This window comes from Sapajus apella, unplaced genomic scaffold, assembly GCF_009761245.1.
Source record: "Sapajus apella isolate SASKATOON/1434 unplaced genomic scaffold, GSC_monkey_1.0 scaffold5, whole genome shotgun sequence".
NCBI lineage: Eukaryota > Metazoa > Chordata > Mammalia > Primates > Cebidae > Sapajus > Sapajus apella.
The window spans coordinates 27,404,897-27,423,814 of NW_022436945.1; the positions used below are offsets into that span (position 1 = coordinate 27,404,897).

Consider the following 18,918-nt stretch of genomic DNA (forward strand, 5'->3'; position numbering starts at 1 on the left):
ATTTGCTTTATCCAGTCTATCATTGATGAGCATTTGGGTTGGTTCCAAGTCTTATTGTGAACAGTGCCACAATAAACATACTTGTGCATGTGTCTTTATAATAGAATGATTTATAACTTTTTTCATATGCACTCATTTCTGGGTCAAATAGTATTTCTATTTCTAGATCCTTGAGGAATCACCATACTGAATGACAGAGTCTTGATTAGAATCTTGTCAACCTGACTCCAGAACCTGCCCTATTAATCACTAAACTATACTGCCTCTCATAATATGTATCAAATTGAGGTGATACTTTATAGATAATTTCAACTCTTGCTTTATAGATAATTTCAACAGTACAAAGGAACATTCTCCTATTATGCATGTAAACCCCCAAAAGATGTAGAATTTTCATCTATTCATTCGTTTGATAGGACCATAATGAAATAAGACTCTATAAACCTGTGTAATTCAGACATAGGAAACGTTTGGATTATAGTGGTATCTAGTGGGAAGCAGATGGTCTTCTGAATCAGAAAGATGTGAGCTAGACTATGCCAGGGGACCTACTTACTCACTGTATGGCTTTGGGCAAGTTACCGAGCCTCAGTTTCCTTTCCAGGCTAATACCTGCCTTCTGGACTTGCCATCAGGATTAAACGAGTCTACCTATATAAAATGCACGGCACAGTGCCCAGCACTTGGTAGAGGGTCTGTTAATGGTCACTGTTATTATGGGCTATTCAATGCATTTTAATCTTCTTTCAGAATACCTGGCCAGATAGCACAGTAGTTAAGAATGCACATGAGAGCCAGACTGTTGGGTTCTAGTCCTGGCTCGACTCCTTCCTAGCTCTGTGACATTAGGCAAGTTGTATAAACTCCCTGTGACTCGGTTTGCATTTCTTTAAAACGGGATAGTTACAATACTTATGTCTTAGAGTTTTGCGGGTGTTAAATTATTATACATAAAGCTCTGAGAACAGTTTGGTACACGGTAGGCACTGTATGAACGTTTTCTATAATTAATAATATTAAATAACATTTTCAGAAGAAGTTGAAAATATCACACCTTAAAAAGCAGGTATCTTTAAATACTTGCTCAGCTACTGAAGTTTTGCTTGCTGTTTGACGTATCATTTTTTCATGTCTGTGGCTCAGACATGGCTTATTTCAATGCGTATTAACACATGAATTTTAAGTTTGGTGATCTTATTATATTTCATCTGAATGAACAGAATTTGCTGATTTGGCACTGTGTTTGAGCATGCATTTTATGTTGAAAAATGACAATTCTGGAATGTTCTTTTCCCTCTCCAGATTATTCAGAGCTGGGAGAGCTTCCCCCACGATCTCCTTTAGAACCAGTTTGTGAAGATGGACCCTTTGGCCCTGCACCAGAGGAAAAGAAAAGGACATCTCGTGAGCTCCGAGAGCTGTGGCAAAAGGCTATTCTTCAACAGATACTGCTGCTCAGGATGGAGAAGGAAAATCAGAAGCTCCAAGGTTGGTTTGCCATCTTGCTATTGAGCAGGCCTGGTCTTACCTAGGCTCTAAAGTGAATCACATCAGACATAGCATGCTGTCTTAAAAGTATAGCAGCATGATAGTCTACTGTACACATCTATCTGTAGTGTCTGTTTACTGTTTCAGAGTCTTATGAACACTGTTTACCTTTTGGTGATCTAATGATAGTTTCACCAACTGTGTTCATTATTCCTATATGGTCACTATTTGTCCAGTGTTTAGAAATTCCGAGATATAAGCTTTAGATCTGAGCTCTAGCACTCTGAAAGGTGTTTGTTTCGTTTTGTTCCCCCGCCCCCCACTCTCTCTCGCTCTCTCAACTTTATCCTCAGCCATAGTCTGCGCCTGTGTGTTACGTATGAACTTTTCTTGTGTAAGTCATTAAAGTGCATAACTTTATGTGCTTTTTCAGTGAGTTGCAAGTAATCAGACAAAAAAAAAAAAAACATTAGCTGAGCTCTACCTGTACTGATATCAATAGTGTCAAAATATGAACTTGTAAAGTTTAGATTTTGTTCATTTCCTGTTTCCATACTGACACTGGAACCAATTAATGTTATCTTCAAAGTAGCGTAAGACGCAAAGTTTACGTACCCTTTGGAAAGAGCATGGGTTTTAGGGTGTCTAGACAACTGCCCCGCTGTGAAGTCATGAAGATTTTGAGCAGGAAGTCTGCATAATCCCTTTCAAAGGGAAGACGTAGCAGGTGGTTCAGTCATACTGCCATTCCCCAGAACAATTTTGGAATTAAAGTACCTTTCGTTCAGCATCATCTTTGATTGCAGATTTTGGTCTTTTAAAATGACCTTGTTGCTTTTAGAGCTGAAAGTCATTCAGACACCAAGTCTGAGGAATAAGCTCCCAAGAATGTGTTGCATCCCGTGAGTTTCAGTTCATAGCTAGTGTCATAGCGAGTGGATAGACGTTCTCTGTGCGTGTCCATGAGATACTTGTGAGTTATGACAACACTGGGTACCGGAAACATAGTTTCTGCAGTTGAAAAGTACGAATTCATAGGCTGTAAAGAGATAGTGTCTGTATATTTTGACTGGAAACAAAAAATGAAATATAACGGCATAAGAACTTCCGACATGAAAGTAGTCCCTTAGTTGGAATAGGTTAGTAAGCTTTCCTGTATGCAGTTGTGAAGCTGAGAAAGACAGGTCCTCCCATCAGGGTGCTGTGGATGGTGATAGCACACTGGAGGGCAGGTAGAGCAGGTGAGTGCTGTTTTTTTCCAACTCAGTTTTTCTGCCGCTTTCTTGTGCGCTCTTGAAGGTAATTCTAAAAGCAGATGTCAAAAAGATGTTTGGTAGTGATGGCGTTACTGCATGTCTCATCAGTTAAATGATAGCTCAGAAGCACAGCAGTTATATTCTTATGTATCTTGGGATTTTTGTTGAAGAGGAAAAAGGCAGTTATGTTCATCACATAGGTCATAAACTTTAATGCTGATACTGGCCAATCTTCTTGCAAATGACAGCCATGTAAAATCAGGGCATAGCTATAAAATGGGAATGGTGCTCACAGCTGGCATCTCCAGAATGTGGTGAGGACAGCTGTAGTTGGCGAGGCGAAATCGTATGCTGCAAAAGCAGAAAGCATCCTGCTGTGCAAACAATGACCAGGCAGACTAGAATGAACAGGCGAGAGTTTCCTAAGGTTACCTGGAACACCTTGCCAGGTGTTGCATTAAGTTTACTGGCCCTTGCCAACATTCTTCTAGTGCTTCCTCATTTCATCTGGCTTCTTGGCACTGCTCAGTTTTTGTGGTCTTTTATTTTGACTGTTTGCTTCGTTTCTCTTCTTAGCTCTGTAAAGTTCAACATGTGTTTATCTCTGTGGTGAAAACGCAATAAACTTGTTTAATATAATGCTGGAAGCATTAATCTATTGTGTTAGTGTGTATAGGACCTGGATTGCTGAGAAAAATAACCAGCAGTAAGAGCCTGATTGCTTAAAAATATTTAGTAAGTTTTGTCGGGGTGGGTTGGGGGGGCAGAACTTTTACATTAAATATAGATGCAGGGTTTGACAAGACGCAGCCAGAGTGTACAGTAAGTCTTCGCTTAGTGTTGCCAATAGGCTCATGGAAACTGCAACTTTCAGCAAAATGAGGTATAATGAAACCAATTTTACCAAGGGTTTATTGATAAAAACAAGAGTTAAGTTCCTATGGCATATTTCTGGGCACAAAAACATCACCAAATTCTAAATAAAGACCTAAGACACTTCTATTATTAAATACTAATGTAATTGTGAGCTATGCAAAAATTCAAGAAAGATTAATAAAAATAATTATTGGCTCGGCACAGTTGCTCATATCTGTAATCCCAGCACTTTGGGAGGCCGAGGTGGGTAGATCACCTGAGATCAGGAGTTTGAGACCAGCCTGGCCAATGTGGTGAAACCTCTTCTCTACTATAATTACAAAAAAAAAATTAGCTGGGCGTGGTGGTGGGCACCTGTAATCCCAGCTACTCAGGAGGCTGAGGCAGGAGAATCACTTGAACCCAGTAGACAAAGGTTGCATTGAGCCAAGATGATGCCACTGCACTCCAGCCTGGGCAACAGAGCGAGACTCCGTCTGAAAAAAATAAAGGTAATTATTTTTCCACCTACTCCGCTTCAGGGTCTAGGTGGCCAGAACCTTTCCCGGCAGCTTGGGGTGCAAGGCAGGAACCGGCCCTGGACTCAATGTCATCCCGTCTCAGGGTGACTCACACACACACACATTCAGACTGGGACCATGTAGACATACTAATTAACCTAATGTGCACATCTCTGGGACGGAGGAGAAAACTGAAGCACTTGGAGAAAACCCACATAGACATGGAAAGAACACAAACTCCACACAGACCAAGGCCCCGGGCTGGGAATCCATTTTTTACTTATCAGCATTATAAAGAAGTGAAATTGAGCACAAAGACGTTTTTCGAGGACCTGCTGTGCTATGTGCTTAGAGAGATAGGCATCCTATTGTGGGGTTTTTTTCCTCCCTTCTTAAAGGAAGGTTAAATTACATCTGGGATGGCTCTTGAAATTGATCAGGGGTTCAAGCTGACTTGCATACTCTTTGGGAAAGAATTTAGAAGAATGTGTGTGAGAAAGTTTTTCCTATGCTTAAGCCTATTTCCTGACTTGACTATATGAATCAAATATTTTTACTATTCTGGAAGCATTGCATCCTGGAAAGAATGGTACTGTGCCACCTAAGTCTACCTCACACCATTGTAGCACTTGGAAGCTGAAGTTGTGATTTCTCCAAAATTAGCTAATTTTCACTGGTGTTAGGACAAAAAGCATTGCCTCTCTTTGAAGCCACCAATCCTCTGCCGTCCCCTCTGCGAGGCCATTTCCCCCTGACCCCTTGTTTTTTTGAGACGAAATTTTGCTCTTGTTGCTTAGGCTAGAGTGCAGTGGCATGATCTCAGCTCACTGCAACCTCGCCTCCTGGGTTCAAGCAATTCTCCTGCCTCAGCCTCCCAAGTAGCTGGGATTGCAGGTGCCTGCCACCATACCCGGCTATTTTTTTAAATTATTAGTAATAGAGATGGGGTTTCACCATGTTGGGCAGGCTGGTCTCGAACTCCTGACCCCAGGTGATCCACCCACCTTGGCCTCCCAAAGTTCGGGAATTATAGGCATGAGCCACTGCGCCTGGCCTACTTTTCCCTATTTTTAAATGAAGATGTGAGCAGCCTAATGCAAGATCACATCATGTGATTCAATAATACAGCCATGGCTTGGTGTTGGCATGTTATTGCCAGTTGAGCCAATTCATATAACTCAGCATTTTATACTTTACTAAGACTAAAATGATGTGATAACATTAAATTTTGAATTACAGTTAATGTTTTTTGTTTTTTTAAAAAACATTTTTCTTAGTTAAATAATATGTGATGGTTTAAAAATCAAATATTCAGTGCAGTTCTTCTAAAATCTCTGCAAGTGTGGGGGTCATTTAGATGGAGCCTCCCAGCCTCTTCGCTTTCCATTCTAAGCTTCAAGAGGTAGTGGCAGCTGGCGAGACAGCTTTGTCTGAGAATGCCATTGTTAACAGAGCAGAACTGGGGACAGAGCAGCCATAGCCCGCCCTCCAGACCTGAGCATTATCACAAAGTCCAACTTGGCTCAGTAATTTGTGTTAAACCGTAATAAATATTTTAGAGAACTTCGTTGCAAATTTACTTTTGATCTCAGTCAGTCCTATTCCCCGATCCCCACAAGCTTAAAAAAACCACATGGGCGTGTGGGGTCTTATTTAATGCTGTGAGCAGCTGGGTCCTGTATCTGAAGTTCTGGCCTTGGAGGCTGGGCATTTGCTGCAGGTCTGCACCATCTGCCTTGGTTGATAAGCCATTTTGGAGGCCACTGATTTTAGGCAGCAGTGTTGTCAGGACACCGAAACAGCAGGATGTTGCTTGGGCCAATAGCAAAATACATGGATTGAGCCTTTTCAGCTGAATCTTCTGGCCAGTTCTTTCTGGCTGTGTGAAGTTGTGTTGACTTCAGAGCAGGTTCCTCATGTGGCCTGCTGGGCTCTGTTAGGGTGGCCAGATGCGCTTGTAGCAGCCTTACTGCCAGGGAAGCGTACGCTGGCATCAAGAGCCCAGCACTGCTGCCAGTTGCTGTTCAGCAAGGCTAGCCCCAAACGTGATTTGCTGCAAGCATTAGCTCAACTCTGGTGACATTTATCATGTTTTCTCATCGCTCAAATCTCAGCCCCCCGTCACCAAAAAAAAAAAAAACAAAAAAACTAAGATTGACATTTTTAAAAAATGTGAACTCCAGAGGTGTCGGGAATTGTGTAACAGGACCTTAGAAATGTATTCGTCAAAGCAAGAGGGGAAAGATTAAAGATGGGAGATGGAAAACATAAACGTTGAGAGGAAGGCAGCACTGCGCCTAGGATCATGCAGCTTCCTTCTAGCTAGTAAATAACCGTGGCCAAATCACCTGATCTTTCTGAGCTTCAGTTTCTGTGGCCATGAAATGAGAGATTGGGCCCAGGAATCAATGTAAATTGTTAATTTCACATTTCCCATTATCCACACTATTCCCCCCTAAGTTTGATAGTTTGGTTATAATTCTTCATGCAGCTTTAGGTTGAGTAAGTTTTGGCGGGAAACAATAGCTATCTTCATACATTTGAGAGATGTCATTTGAAAGGGGGAGATTTATATAGTTGAGCTCCAAGAAGCAGAAATGGGATCAATGGTAGAAGCTACCAAACAGAGGTTTGGGTCTAAATATGAAAACTATCTTTGGAGTGCCTCTCCTAGTTTAGATGAGAAAATTGCATCCAGTTGTAACCGTGCTAGTCACTAGGAATTTTATTAATAACACATAGCTCCTGTCCTGAGAGACTTATAGTTTGATAGGGGTAAGATGGAAAGAATTGGGCAGATGTGGGTTTTGTGTTAGCAGTAGAGCCAACAGGGTACATTGGGAGTGAGGGGGTAAGAGAAGTCACATTCTTCCTAGGTTTTTAGTGTTTTCCAAAACAAGGAAAATGGGTAGGGGCATGGACAGTGACTTTAACTAGATCCGCTAAGCCAGTTGTACTGCTTGCCATCTCAGCAGGATAGCAGTAGGCAGCCATGTTGTGTAATGGAAGCAAAGCTGTAGCCTGGACTAATGCCCTCTTGATGGTCTATTCCAGCCTCCGAAAATGATTTGCTAAACAAGCGCCTGAAGCTCGATTACGAAGAAATTACTCCCTGCCTTAAAGAAGTAACTACAGTGTGGGAAAAGATGCTTAGCACTCCAGGAAGATCAAAAATTAAGTTTGACATGGAAAAAATGCACTCGGCTGTTGGGCAAGGTAAGCTTTGTTGGGAATCACCTAGTCAGTCTCACCCCTCTTTGGGGATTGGGGAGAAGTGTGGAGTAAAAAAATTAAGTCTAATTTTAGTGGCCATCTCCCTTCTTTTCGTCACATCTTAATCTATTTCCAGATACCTTACTTAATAGATAGGAATTTCACCACCTTTCATGATTCCTCTTAATTAAAATTCCCAGAAGACCAGGAAATAGGAAGAAGACAGAAAAACCCAAGGGCTTGGTTACCTATAAACTGGATAATGATTTGATGATATACTTGGAATTAAATTATAAACTAGAAACTAATCGTATGGCTTCTCTCTGGGTGCCTTAGGGAGACAGCATAGGGTATGGAGCACAGACTTCAGACAGGTGGTTTTGGGTTTAAGTCCCAGCCCTGCCACTTACTTTTGCAGTGTGATCTTAGACAAATGCCTCACCCTCTCTGGGCTGCAGTTTCCACAAGTGTAAGATGTGGGTGCTGACAGTGGATGTTATGAGGAGCACACAGCATGTGTCTGCCATACTGTAAGGCCTTAGAGAGCGGGCAGGATTCACTGTTTTCTCAGTGTGATCTGCCAGCCCAAACCGTTACTGGTCTAAGAAGAAGAGATAAGTACAGAAGTTGAGACTAAGTGTTTGGAAATGTTTCTGGCAATTTGACACAGTGATCCTAATTAAAAAATGTGGATTTACATTTTGTCCATCTTACTTTTTTTTCATTTTGTTTTTCTACTAATTTATTTTTACTGTATGTTATAAAAAATCAGTCTGTAGTGGATTGGAACATTTTTTAAAAACAAAAAAAAAATTGATGTTTCACAAATAGTTTGAAAAGTGCTGTTTTGGAGCTTACCTTAGTCATGATTAGTGTTCTAGTCAAACAATGATTTATTTAAAAATGTATGTTAATGTCTTCTGGCAAGAGTAAAAGCCTGAGTCTGATCTGATTCTATGCTACTGAGTTCCGGTTGAGCTGATCATGAATAACCAGGTGTTTTGAATAAGGGTTGCAAATATGTACCAAATGGGTTTTTCCTGGCTTTATCAGTTGTACAGTGGAAAAACATTGCATGTGTATTTTTCGTCTCCAGGAGCATTAATGGAACAAAGCAGTATTTTCTACTATAGCCTTTTAGGCATTTTTTACCCTTTTCTGAATTTTGACATCGATTTTAGTAATCATAGGTAGCTACTCTTTGTTATGCCTTTCTCCTTTCTAGGGATAAGCACACTTGGGCTTAGAGCAGCTGAGTAGTGGCTCAGGCCACAGAGCTGGGTTCACACCACCGTACTGCACTGTCTCCTGTTGAACAGGATCTCAAGGTGCTTTTCTCAGAACATGTATGCAGTGGTGAAGACTGAAATGCTGTATCCACAGCAGCTTTCAGTGTGACTTTGGCAGGTACCCTCTTTCTGGGCTCCTGCCTCTTTGCTGATAGAATGAGAGACTTGCACCAAGCTGAGGATCTTGGAGCTCTCTTCGAGTTCTAATATTCCTTGCACCTGTAGCTGTCACTTAAGGTTTACCCTTACACCAAATGGCTCCAAATTGCCGTTTTGAAAAGGCAGAAAGCAGAGAAAAGAGTGAGCCTGTTCTTCCCCCTTTCACGTTTGCCTAGATGATCGCCTTCAGGTGTCTTTCCTTCTGTGAAAGGCCAATTGCTGTCTGTGACAGAATTCCAAATATTTGAGCTTCTTAGAAGCCTGGCACCTGGATATTTGTTTTTCATTGGGCATATTATGTGGAGGCTAATAGAAATACTCCAGGAATCTGGACCCTGGGTAGTGAAAATCAGGCATAGATGATTGAACGTTCTATATACTGGAGTGAGCTAAGGCTGACCTGGAATTTCCTTAGGTATTCCCTGACTTTGCCATGTCACTTTTTATGGCAGAACTCTCTCTAACCATAAAGGGGGCTTTTGTCAATCAGGTGGTTTTAACACATTAAGATTTAACAACTCCAAACAAATGATGCTGGCCTATTTAGTGGCTCAGAGTAAAAATGTGAATCTAAAAATGTGAGACTAAATTAGAATCATATCTTTGACCTTTGAAGTAGAGGCTAACTCTGGCTCAGAGATCTTGAAAGAGAGGACAGTTGTGTGGATTAAGAGGCCCTTCCTCGGCCGGGTGTGGTGGCTCAGGCCTGTAATCCCAGCACTTTGGGAGGCCAAGGCAGGTGGATCACAAGGTCAGGAGTGCAAGACCAGCCTGGCCAACATGGTGAATCACCGACTCTACTAAAAATACAGAAATTAGCTGGGCATGGTGGCATGTGCCTATAATTCCAGCTATTTGGGAGGCTGAGGCAGGAGAATTGGCTTGAACCAGGACCCAGGAGGCGGAGGTTGCAGTGAGCCAAGATCACGCCACTGCACTTCAGCCTGGGCTACAGAGTGAGGCTCTATCTGAAAAAAAAAAAAAAAAAAAAAAAAAGAGGCCCTTCCTCGTAGTGATGTAAAACACCCTGAAATAACAGAAATAAAGGAATTTATAAAATTTTCCCAGTTAAAATTAGATGAGGAGGCAGGATTAGGGTATCAATTTAGGAGAAGATAGCATAATTATGGATAATTCAGTTTAGTTCAGGTCAAAATGATTTCTCTAAAGATATCTAGATAGAACCTTATAAGCTGGAATGTATTTTTTAGGAATGGGATTGCAGAGTGGCTGCCTGAGCTTCTGACAGTAAAGGCAGAGGTAAACTCTGCTTACCTTTGACCCAGCAATGCCAGTTATAGAAACGTACTCTAGAAATGAATCAACCAAAAATGTACTGTAGTAAGAATGCTTATTGTGGCATTGTTTAATAGCCAAAACAAAACAGAATAGCCAACCATGTGACTATTCTATGTCATATTCCCTGAAAACGACATTGTAAGTAGGTCTGTATTTACTGATGTAAAAGATGTCTGACATAAGTTGTTAAATGAAAAGAGTACAGCATGGTCTCCTGTGCAGCTGAGAGTTCTCTATGTGTATACATGGAAAAACATCTATGATGCAGGTATCCGGGTCATAGGCAGGACTCCTGTCCTGGCAAAATTATTAATAGCTTTCCTCCTCCTCACTTCAAAAGCTTCCTGCTTTGGATGGTGAATATGTGTTCATTCTAGTTATGGGTGGTTTTTCACTTTCTTTATACCTTTTACATTTTCAGAGGTTTTTTTTTGTTTTTTTTTTTTTTTTTTTGTCCTCCTTTTAAACAGTGAGTATATATTACTTTTTTAGGTGAGGAAGAAGCAATTTACATGGGGGGTGGAGGAACAGCCTCCTGCCCACCCAGACCCTGCCTGCAAGCCCTAGGCGGGCTCCACTGCCAGGTTTCCCTCTTGGATTAGGAGCGAAGGTAGCACCACGCTGGGGAAGGGTGTTCCAGGCCATTCTTAGCAAAAACATGGGGTCCAACCTGTGTGATCCTGTGCTTTCAGTCACAGAATCTAAGCTTACTCCTGAATACCACAATATCGGTTACTGTCCAATGACACAGCCAATATTTATTTCTTCCAAAAAGTAAAGGTCTGATAAGACAATGGGAATGATTTAGTAACAGGAAATTGGACATTTCATAACTTGGGAAAATTTTCCAGTTTGAAGAAAAGTATTTTGTGAAATAAAGCTCCCCTCTAAATCACTTACCATGCTGACTATTTTCCAGCCCACATTTACTTGTCATCAGGGTGTGAAGTATTTGTGGGGGGAGAGAGAGAGAGAGAGAGAGAGAGAGAGAGTGAGAGAGAGAGTGTGTGTGTGTGTGTGTGTGTGTGTGTGTACCCAGGATACATCTATGCGCTGGAATAGCAGAGAGGGAGGCAAGAAATAGAAGATAGCAGAAAGCAGATATCAGGGTGTATTTGTTTCCTGTTGCTATTGTAACAAGTTACTACAAAAATGGCGACTGAAACAACAGAAATTCTTCTCTCAGTGTTCTGGAAGCCGAAACTCTAAAACCATGGTGTCAGCCTGTCTGCAGTTGGCCTCCTCCGGCTGCTGGTGGCCGTCAGCTTCCTAGACTTGTGGCCACGGCACTCCAGCCTCTGCCCCCTTGGTCGCATCAATTCCCCTTCTCATCTCCTCCTCTGCATGTCTATTACAAGGATGCTTGTCCCTGGATATAGGCCCACCTTGATAATCCAGGATGCTCTCCTCCTCTCAAAGTCCTTGCTTAATTAATTCTGCAAATAGGGCAACATTTACAAGCTCCAGGAATTAGGAATTGAACACATCTTTTTTGAGGGGCCACCATTCAACTCACTCTACAGAGTCATTATATTAATGCTGAGATAAAATTAAAGAAGGTATAGGATGTGGTCATGATTTACTGGGGCCCTGTATTTCTCCTACAGGCCAACTTAAAAAAAAATGATATGTGAAAGGGAAAAAACAAAGTACTTACTACACAGTAAGTACTTCCAAGAGGTGACTCACTGAGTCCTTGTGAATCTGTTAATAAAATGATTACTATTTGGTTCAAATCGACAGATGGTTGTTTTATCATTCATTGCAAGATAGAAAATATATCTTGCAATGAATGACCAAAAGATATTTTTTCTCTAGTCCCCGTTTGAGTAGCAGCCTTGTTTGACATTTTCGACATGGAGGACACCAAGAGGAAATGGCAATCAGTGTCCCTGGGCTGTCACTCACCGGCTAATGACCTGGGGCAAGGGACCTATTCTCACTGCCTCTCTTTTCTTTACCATGAGGATAATTGTGTTTCCCTTAGAAGGCTATGAGGGTGATATGGACCAATATACGTAACGTGTGGAATGGCAACGGTGCACAGTGGCCCCACGATCAGTGCTGTCTGCTGCTGCTACCTTGCCAGAGCAGAAACTTTTCCCAAGGGTGACCAGAGACAGAAACCAGAGAAACCATCCTCTGGGCAGGCTCTGAGTGGCAGGACAGGGTACAAAGTGGCTTTTTTCCCTGGATGGAAAGAAAGATGAATTCCTAACTCGGAGGCTTCTTTCTCCAGAGAGACGAGAAAGACTTGGCATCTGATTCTTCAGTCTTCTTGCTCTCCCCCTTCCCACCTTTTGGCCTTGTAATAGCTGAGGAATGAGCTAAAGAATTTTGGTAGAAAACTGTTGCTTTTTAAAATTAGGTTTGCCTTGAATAACATCCTTGACTTCAAGAGAACTTTTCTGAGCTTTAGACTGTTTTTTTAATCACTGTGAGTATTCAAATCAATCACAGGTAAAGCATTAGGTGGAGGCTCGTGGACATTTTCTGTTTTTAGGCTTTGTTGGATGCTCATGGCAGTGTCTACGCGGTCAGTTCCTGCCCAGCCTCTGGGACTGTCTTGCAGCTTATCTTGCAGAAAGAAGCCTCACCAGAATTCCAGAATCTCAGCTATGATCAGCTTACACCATCTCAGCTCAGAAACGTTCAGTGGTTCCCTGGAGCTAGCAAACAAAGTGCAGGTTTCTTGCCCTCAGTTTTGCCTCTGACAGTAGCCCTTCCAGCCTCCTTGCCTGCTGCTCTTTCCCATGCACCCTTGTGCCTGAGGCAAACTGAATCACTCTCGGTTCCCTCTCTCTGGTGGCTCTTCTCTCTTCCTTTTCCTTCATCTTTAAGGCTTGGGTCAAATGAAGGATTCTGTGGAAACTTGATTGCTCAGTTAGAAATAAGCCAACTTCTCCTTCATCTGAGCTCTGTTTCCTTTTGATTCTCTCTTGTTTCTGAGATCCTGTCTTACAATACAGTTTTTCATACTTGGCCTTATTTCCCTAGAATGTCGATCATTGACACCAGGGCTCAGGTCATATTCTTTATTCCTTGCAGAGTCTGATAGGGTCAGAACGTGATAACACATTGGAGAAGTGAGAAGAAAGGAGGAAGGGGCCAGGGAAGTGAGGGGAGAATGGGGGGTGGAAGTAAGGGAAGAAGCAAACAGGACAAGGTTTTAGTTGCCTTCTTTCTGTTCCTGTGCTGTTAATTAATAATGGAACTAGTGGCCAGGCACGGTGGCTCATTCCTGTAATCTCAGGACTTTGGGAGGCTGAGGCAGGAGTATTGCTTGAGCCCAGGAGTTTGAGACAAGCCTGGTCAACATAGTGAGATCCTGTCTCTACAAGAATAAAAAGATAATTAGCCAGGTATGGTGGTGGGCACCTGTAATTCCAGCTACCCAGAAGGTTGAGGTGGGAGGATCATTTGAGCCCAGGAGGTTGAAGCTGCAGTGAGCTGTGATTGTGCCACTGCACTCCAGCTTGAGTGACAGAGCCAGACTCTGTCTCAAGAAAAAAAAAAAGGAACAAGAATTTGGATACATGGAACATGAAACACAACTGATTTTTATTATTAAGCTGTATTCTATGGATAAATTATCTCTGTATCTTCTATTCCCCCTTTTAAAGGTGTGCCACGTCATCACCGAGGTGAAATCTGGAAATTTCTAGCTGAGCAATTCCACCTTAAACACCAGTTTCCCAGCAAACAGCAGCCAAAGGATGTGCCATACAAAGAACTCTTAAAGCAGCTGACTTCTCAGCAGCACGCGATTCTTATTGATCTTGGTAAGCCTGTGCCATCGATTAGAGATGAAATGGAAGTTTCACTTACATGAAAAATCTGAAGAGACTGTCTAAGTTATTTAGTGACCTGCCTTTAGGCTTAGCAATCAAAATTTACTACCGAGAGTTTTAATTTAAAAAGCCCTAGGGTAATCATACGTGTCGTCTTCAAGCATTGAAAAATCTCCGTATTTTCACTGGGTAGCCTGTTAACTTGGCTTTGCATGGAGGGCGGGTATTCATTAAGGCTGCAGCCATAACTGTGGTTCAGTCCAGTAACTCAAATACTGATGAGAGGTTTTTATAGTCAACTGAAGGAGCATCCTGGAAAACGTATAGATGTTCAGAACTGAGGCTTGGTTTAATTACAGGAGCCACTCCCTCATTTTCACTGCTTACAAACAGATTTCATCAGAAAAATTACAGAACGCGGTTTGTGTGTGTGCCTTGAATGATTTTATTTTGGAAACTGGGTGGCACCTTGTCTCTTGAGTAGTTTTAAAAATATGAAGATGGGAACAGGGTGCAATCGGCACCCCATCCTCCGCCACATCTGTGGGTTCTGAATTTGGGGGCTCAACCACCAACCTCAGATGGAAAATATTTGGGAAGAAAAATCAATGAAAAAATAATAAAATAGATTTTAAAATATAGTCACTGTCTCCAGAGGATTTACATTGTATTAGGTGTTATAGGTAACCCGTAGATGATTTAAAGCGTATAGGAGGATGTGCATAGGTTATGTGCAAACGTGGCACCACCTTGTAGAAGGGCCTTGAGCACCATGGGTTTTAATATCTGTGGGGACTCCTACAGCCTGTCCCCTGAGGATGCCACGGGATGACTGTATGGGATAGATTTGCCATTGCCACTGTGAAGAACTTGTTGAACTGGGTGTGATTATGATGCACAGAGGGCCCTCCTGACTTGTCAGTGGCCATGCATGGGGCCAGGTGGCAATGCATTCTGTTTGCCTGCTGCCTGTCACCCAGGCTGCTGTCTGTACTGGTGATGAGCTGGCTCGATGTGGCAGGAGTTTGGCCCTGCTGCTTTTAGAGCCTGTGGCCCTGCTTCCAGAATACCTGTTCTGCTTGCAGCTGCTGCTGAAGGCTGCATACCGCACTCACTGCTTTGGGGCCCTGCGGGGGCCCAGTTCTCTGAGTGTTCCTGCAGCCACGACAGAGGGTACAGTGTGAACACATCGGGCGGTATTAAGTCCTTTTCTCTCAAGCCACGTAGCTAGCCTTAAAGGTTAATTTCATAACCCTTAAGGTTTTTCTTTAGCTTCTCATCTCTGAGAAGCTGTCCCTGACTGTGGTCTCCTGTCCCACCTGAAGACTGGATGAGGTGTCCTGCCAAGCCCCCCATAACACCCCACACTCTCCCCATGGTGTGTATCACATTTATCACCATCGCTGTTATCTGCTTATTATCATCACTGCTGATGCCTAACTTCACCTTGGGCCGAATGTTGTATGAAGGACTTAAACTGTCTTTAATCCTTATACCACGATCAGGCAGATGTTGTTCTATTTCTCTTCAGAGTTGAGAAAATAAAAACAGAGAGGTTAAGTAATTTGCTGAAAGTGACACAGCTAATTTGCCTCTAGGCAGTGTGACTTCAGAAGTGACACTTTTTTTCAACTTTTATTTTAGATTCCAGAAGTATGTGTGCAGGTTTCTTACAAAGGTGTATTGTGTGATGCCAGGATTGGAGTATGATTGAACTCGTCACCCAGGAAGTGAGCATAGGACCCAATACGTAGTTTTTCACCCCCTGCCTCCCCTCCCTCCCCCTCTAGGAGTCCCTGGTGTCTTTTGTTCTCATATTTATGTCCATGTGTACCCAATGTTGAGCTCTCACTTAGAAGTGAGAACACGTGATGCTTAGTTTCTGTTTCTGCATTAGTTTACTTAGGAGAATAGCCTCCAGCTACATCCATGTTGCTGCAAAGACATGAGTTGGCCCTTTTCTGTGGCTGCCTAGTACTCTGTGGTGTATATGTATCACATTTGCTTTATGTAGTTCACTGTGGATGGGCATGTGAGTTGATTCCATGTCTCTGCTGTTGTGAATAGTGCTGAGTGAATATGCGAGTACATGTGTCTTTTTGGTGGGAGGATTCATTTTGCTTTGAATATATACTCAGTCACGGGATTGCAGGGTCAAATGGTAATTCAGCTTTTAGTGGAATTATACTTTTTACTCCACCTCCCCCAACTGTTCTTAGTATACGGCAGTGGCTTTTTATTGCCTTTCTCCCTTGTAGGATGCAGCCCTCTGCAGACTGGGCTGCGGCTGTTTGCTGTTGTACCCTCGGCTCCTAGGACAGTGGCTATCACACAGCAGATGCTCAAAGAATCTCTTTGAGACTCAGAGTATGAGGCACTGCACTAGCACGGCCGTCTCATGGGCCCTCACAGCAGTCCTGGGAAGGTGGCCAGCACCCTCTCTAAGAAATGAAGAAACTGAGGTCACGCGTTGACCATGCTCACAAAGTCAGCTGAGGGGAGGTGGCCGGAACTGAACCCACTGTCACTCTGTGCTTCCCTGGGACCCTCTGAGCCCAGGAACCCCGTACTGCTGTGCAGTGGCAGCCATTGTTGAGTCTTGATGGAGCTGGGGCCCATGTGGCCCACTGACCCTGTGGAAGGCAGTTTTGTGAGTTGGCAGTAGCTGTGTTGGCAGTCGTGATATGTAACAGGAAATGCCATCGTGTTCCTATCATGTGAAGCAAAGTGAGAAATAGGGTCAGAGTAGGAGGCTGAATGGGAGGGAGGGTAGCCAGCCCTACTCCCCACCCTCGCTCACAGGCTGGGAGGAGCGGGAAGGGCGTCTCCCCTCCTCAATTCGGTTGCCCTCTTCTCTTCATTTGCCTGCAGTCTCCCCTCATTCTTCCACGGGCAGGACCAGCTCCCGCTTCATGTTGCTCGGATGTCATCACTTTTCTGCAGAGGGAAAAGAAGAGGCCAGATCAGCATAAGGACCTCGGTGTGGCTGGGCTCTCTCCTGGGGCACCATGTGTGCCTGCACCCCACTGCGGCCTCTCCTGCAGGGCTGGACACCTTCCCTGAGCTGGCAGGAGGTCTGTGGGAGCCCGGGGATTAGCCTTTCTCATCCACTGGCAGGGCTGCCTGCATTCAAGTCCTCTGCCTGCATCTCCCTGCCCTCTCCCTCTGCCGCTCCCATCCCTGCCAGCGCTGGCCCCCTCTATCTTCCCCACTCTTTCCCATCCTGGCCTCCAGTTTGGATGCCCTCCACATACTTCCTGAGGGCCTGAGAGGACCTTCACTTGAGGTCACTCTGTGTCTCTCTCCAGGCTTTTTCCTGGGATCCCTGAGGTCAGTCTCCTCTCCCCACTGGAACCGGGAAACTGGGGTTGGCCCAGACCTGGCAGTGGAGTCCCAGGTGCCCTGGCTGACTCCGCCCAGGGGGGTCTCCCTCAGAAGCTCCTCCAGGCCTCACCCGTTCCATCCCCGTCTCCTCTCACCCAAGGCCGCGCTGGGGTCAAGTCAGTTGTTGAGTCTACACTACGGTTACCTCAAGGCCCAGTGAAGGTGTTAGTATAGAGCAGAAGCAGATCCGGATTTCAGTTTTTCTTAAAAAGTGACTTTCATATTCTTGCCAGAAGAACAGAATACTTGGTTGGATATATTTTGAGTTTCCGTGGGGTATTTTTTCCTGCCTCTTGCTATGCTTTCTCAAATTGGCTTTTAGTCTAAACAGGTTTTTTTTTTTTTTTTTCAAAGTGTTTTCCTCCAAAGAGTAAGAATAATAGGCCTCATAGCTGGGTAGTGTTTTATAGTTTGTGAACTATTTTCTCAGCCTTTGTCAGATCTCATCTTTACACACTCTGTGTGAGATTGGGCACGTGCCATTATTTCCAGCTTAGAGGAGATGAACAAGCCCCGGGGAGCTTCCGTTCTCTGCCCACAATGCGAGTTACTCAGTGGCAGAAGGAGTCCTGGAAGCCAGGTCTCCTCAGTCTCCTTGCCACATCCCTTCTAGGGTGCCATAATTCTGTGTTTCTTGGCTCTGCCCACTCCATCCTCACGCAACTGTCCCCACTCTGCTTTGGTAGAATCATGTTTCCTTGGAGATCACACTAGCCAGAGGCAACTGCTCTGAGCCTAGCACATGATACTCACATAGTGTTCTCGAAGCCTGGGGTCAGGAGCCTGCCCCATCCATCTGCATCCTTTTGTCCAGCCCTCAGACAGTTGACACCATTTTCTTTTCTCTTCTCTGACTCTCCTGGAATAGACAACACGGACTGCACAGCAGCCTGCCTTCTGTCTGGGGCTCCCGCTGTGGTCCTGGCCACACTGGGGGCTGCCAGTGACACTGGGAAACCCCCAGGGGACCCCTTCAGGCTTCACGTCATCTGCTCACTCCCCAGCATCCTGGCCTAGAACACTTTCCAGCCATCAGCTGCATTCCCCAGTGAGGCGTGCAGCCCCTCCCAGGATCAAAGGGCTTCAGCCAAAAGAACGCTTTAACAGGTCCAGAAACCCAGGAGCACCGTTAAGTCAGAAAGCTGAAACAAGAATGCACCTAATCTCCCCCACATCAATTACTACTATAGATTTGTTAATCTGCATATTATAGGTCCGTAAGGGGGTGGCACAGTTTAAAATCCCTGCAGGGGATCATACCCTACTATCCCAGATCTTCATCCGGGAAGGAATCTTCAAGATCATTAGGTTGTAGGGTTTTTCTTCTGCAGAGGAGTTAGAGGGTCAGTGTCAGATTGCTGGTTTGCCAGTACCACTGCCTGGAGAAAAGAGCAAAAGAAAGAAGCTTGTTAGTCAACTGTTCAGAGGCACCATGAGACTGCCTATCTTCGTGGGTGGCCCCGTGTTTGCTGCAAGAGATCTCTGGCCTCCAGTAGCAGCTGCCACGTAGTAAACAGAGCCGAGATGTCAGGGGTCTTGCTGAAAATGCAGTCAGATGGGCTCTGAATAGAATAAGGCAGGACCCTCTAAGACGGGATGGGGTTTCTCACAGCACCATGCAGGGACGACCTACAAGATCTTGTGAGGGGCTTGTGAAAACTCA

The 18,918-nt window shown here is 44.0% G+C and overlaps 1 protein-coding gene across 8 annotated transcripts in view; it reads left to right on the forward strand.

Moving 5' to 3' along the window:
- Positions 1-18,918, forward strand: part of TBC1D1 (TBC1 domain family member 1) — a 239,902-nt gene that overhangs the window by 191,675 nt on the left and 29,309 nt on the right. For all 8 annotated transcript variants that reach the window (XM_032273806.1, XM_032273811.1, XM_032273807.1 and 5 more), the window contains 3 exons: positions 1,303-1,488; positions 7,175-7,336; positions 13,704-13,862. In XM_032273806.1, coding sequence (XP_032129697.1) covers positions 1,303-1,488; positions 7,175-7,336; positions 13,704-13,862 — 507 coding nt within the window. The remainder of the gene's footprint in view (positions 1-1,302; positions 1,489-7,174; positions 7,337-13,703; positions 13,863-18,918) is intronic.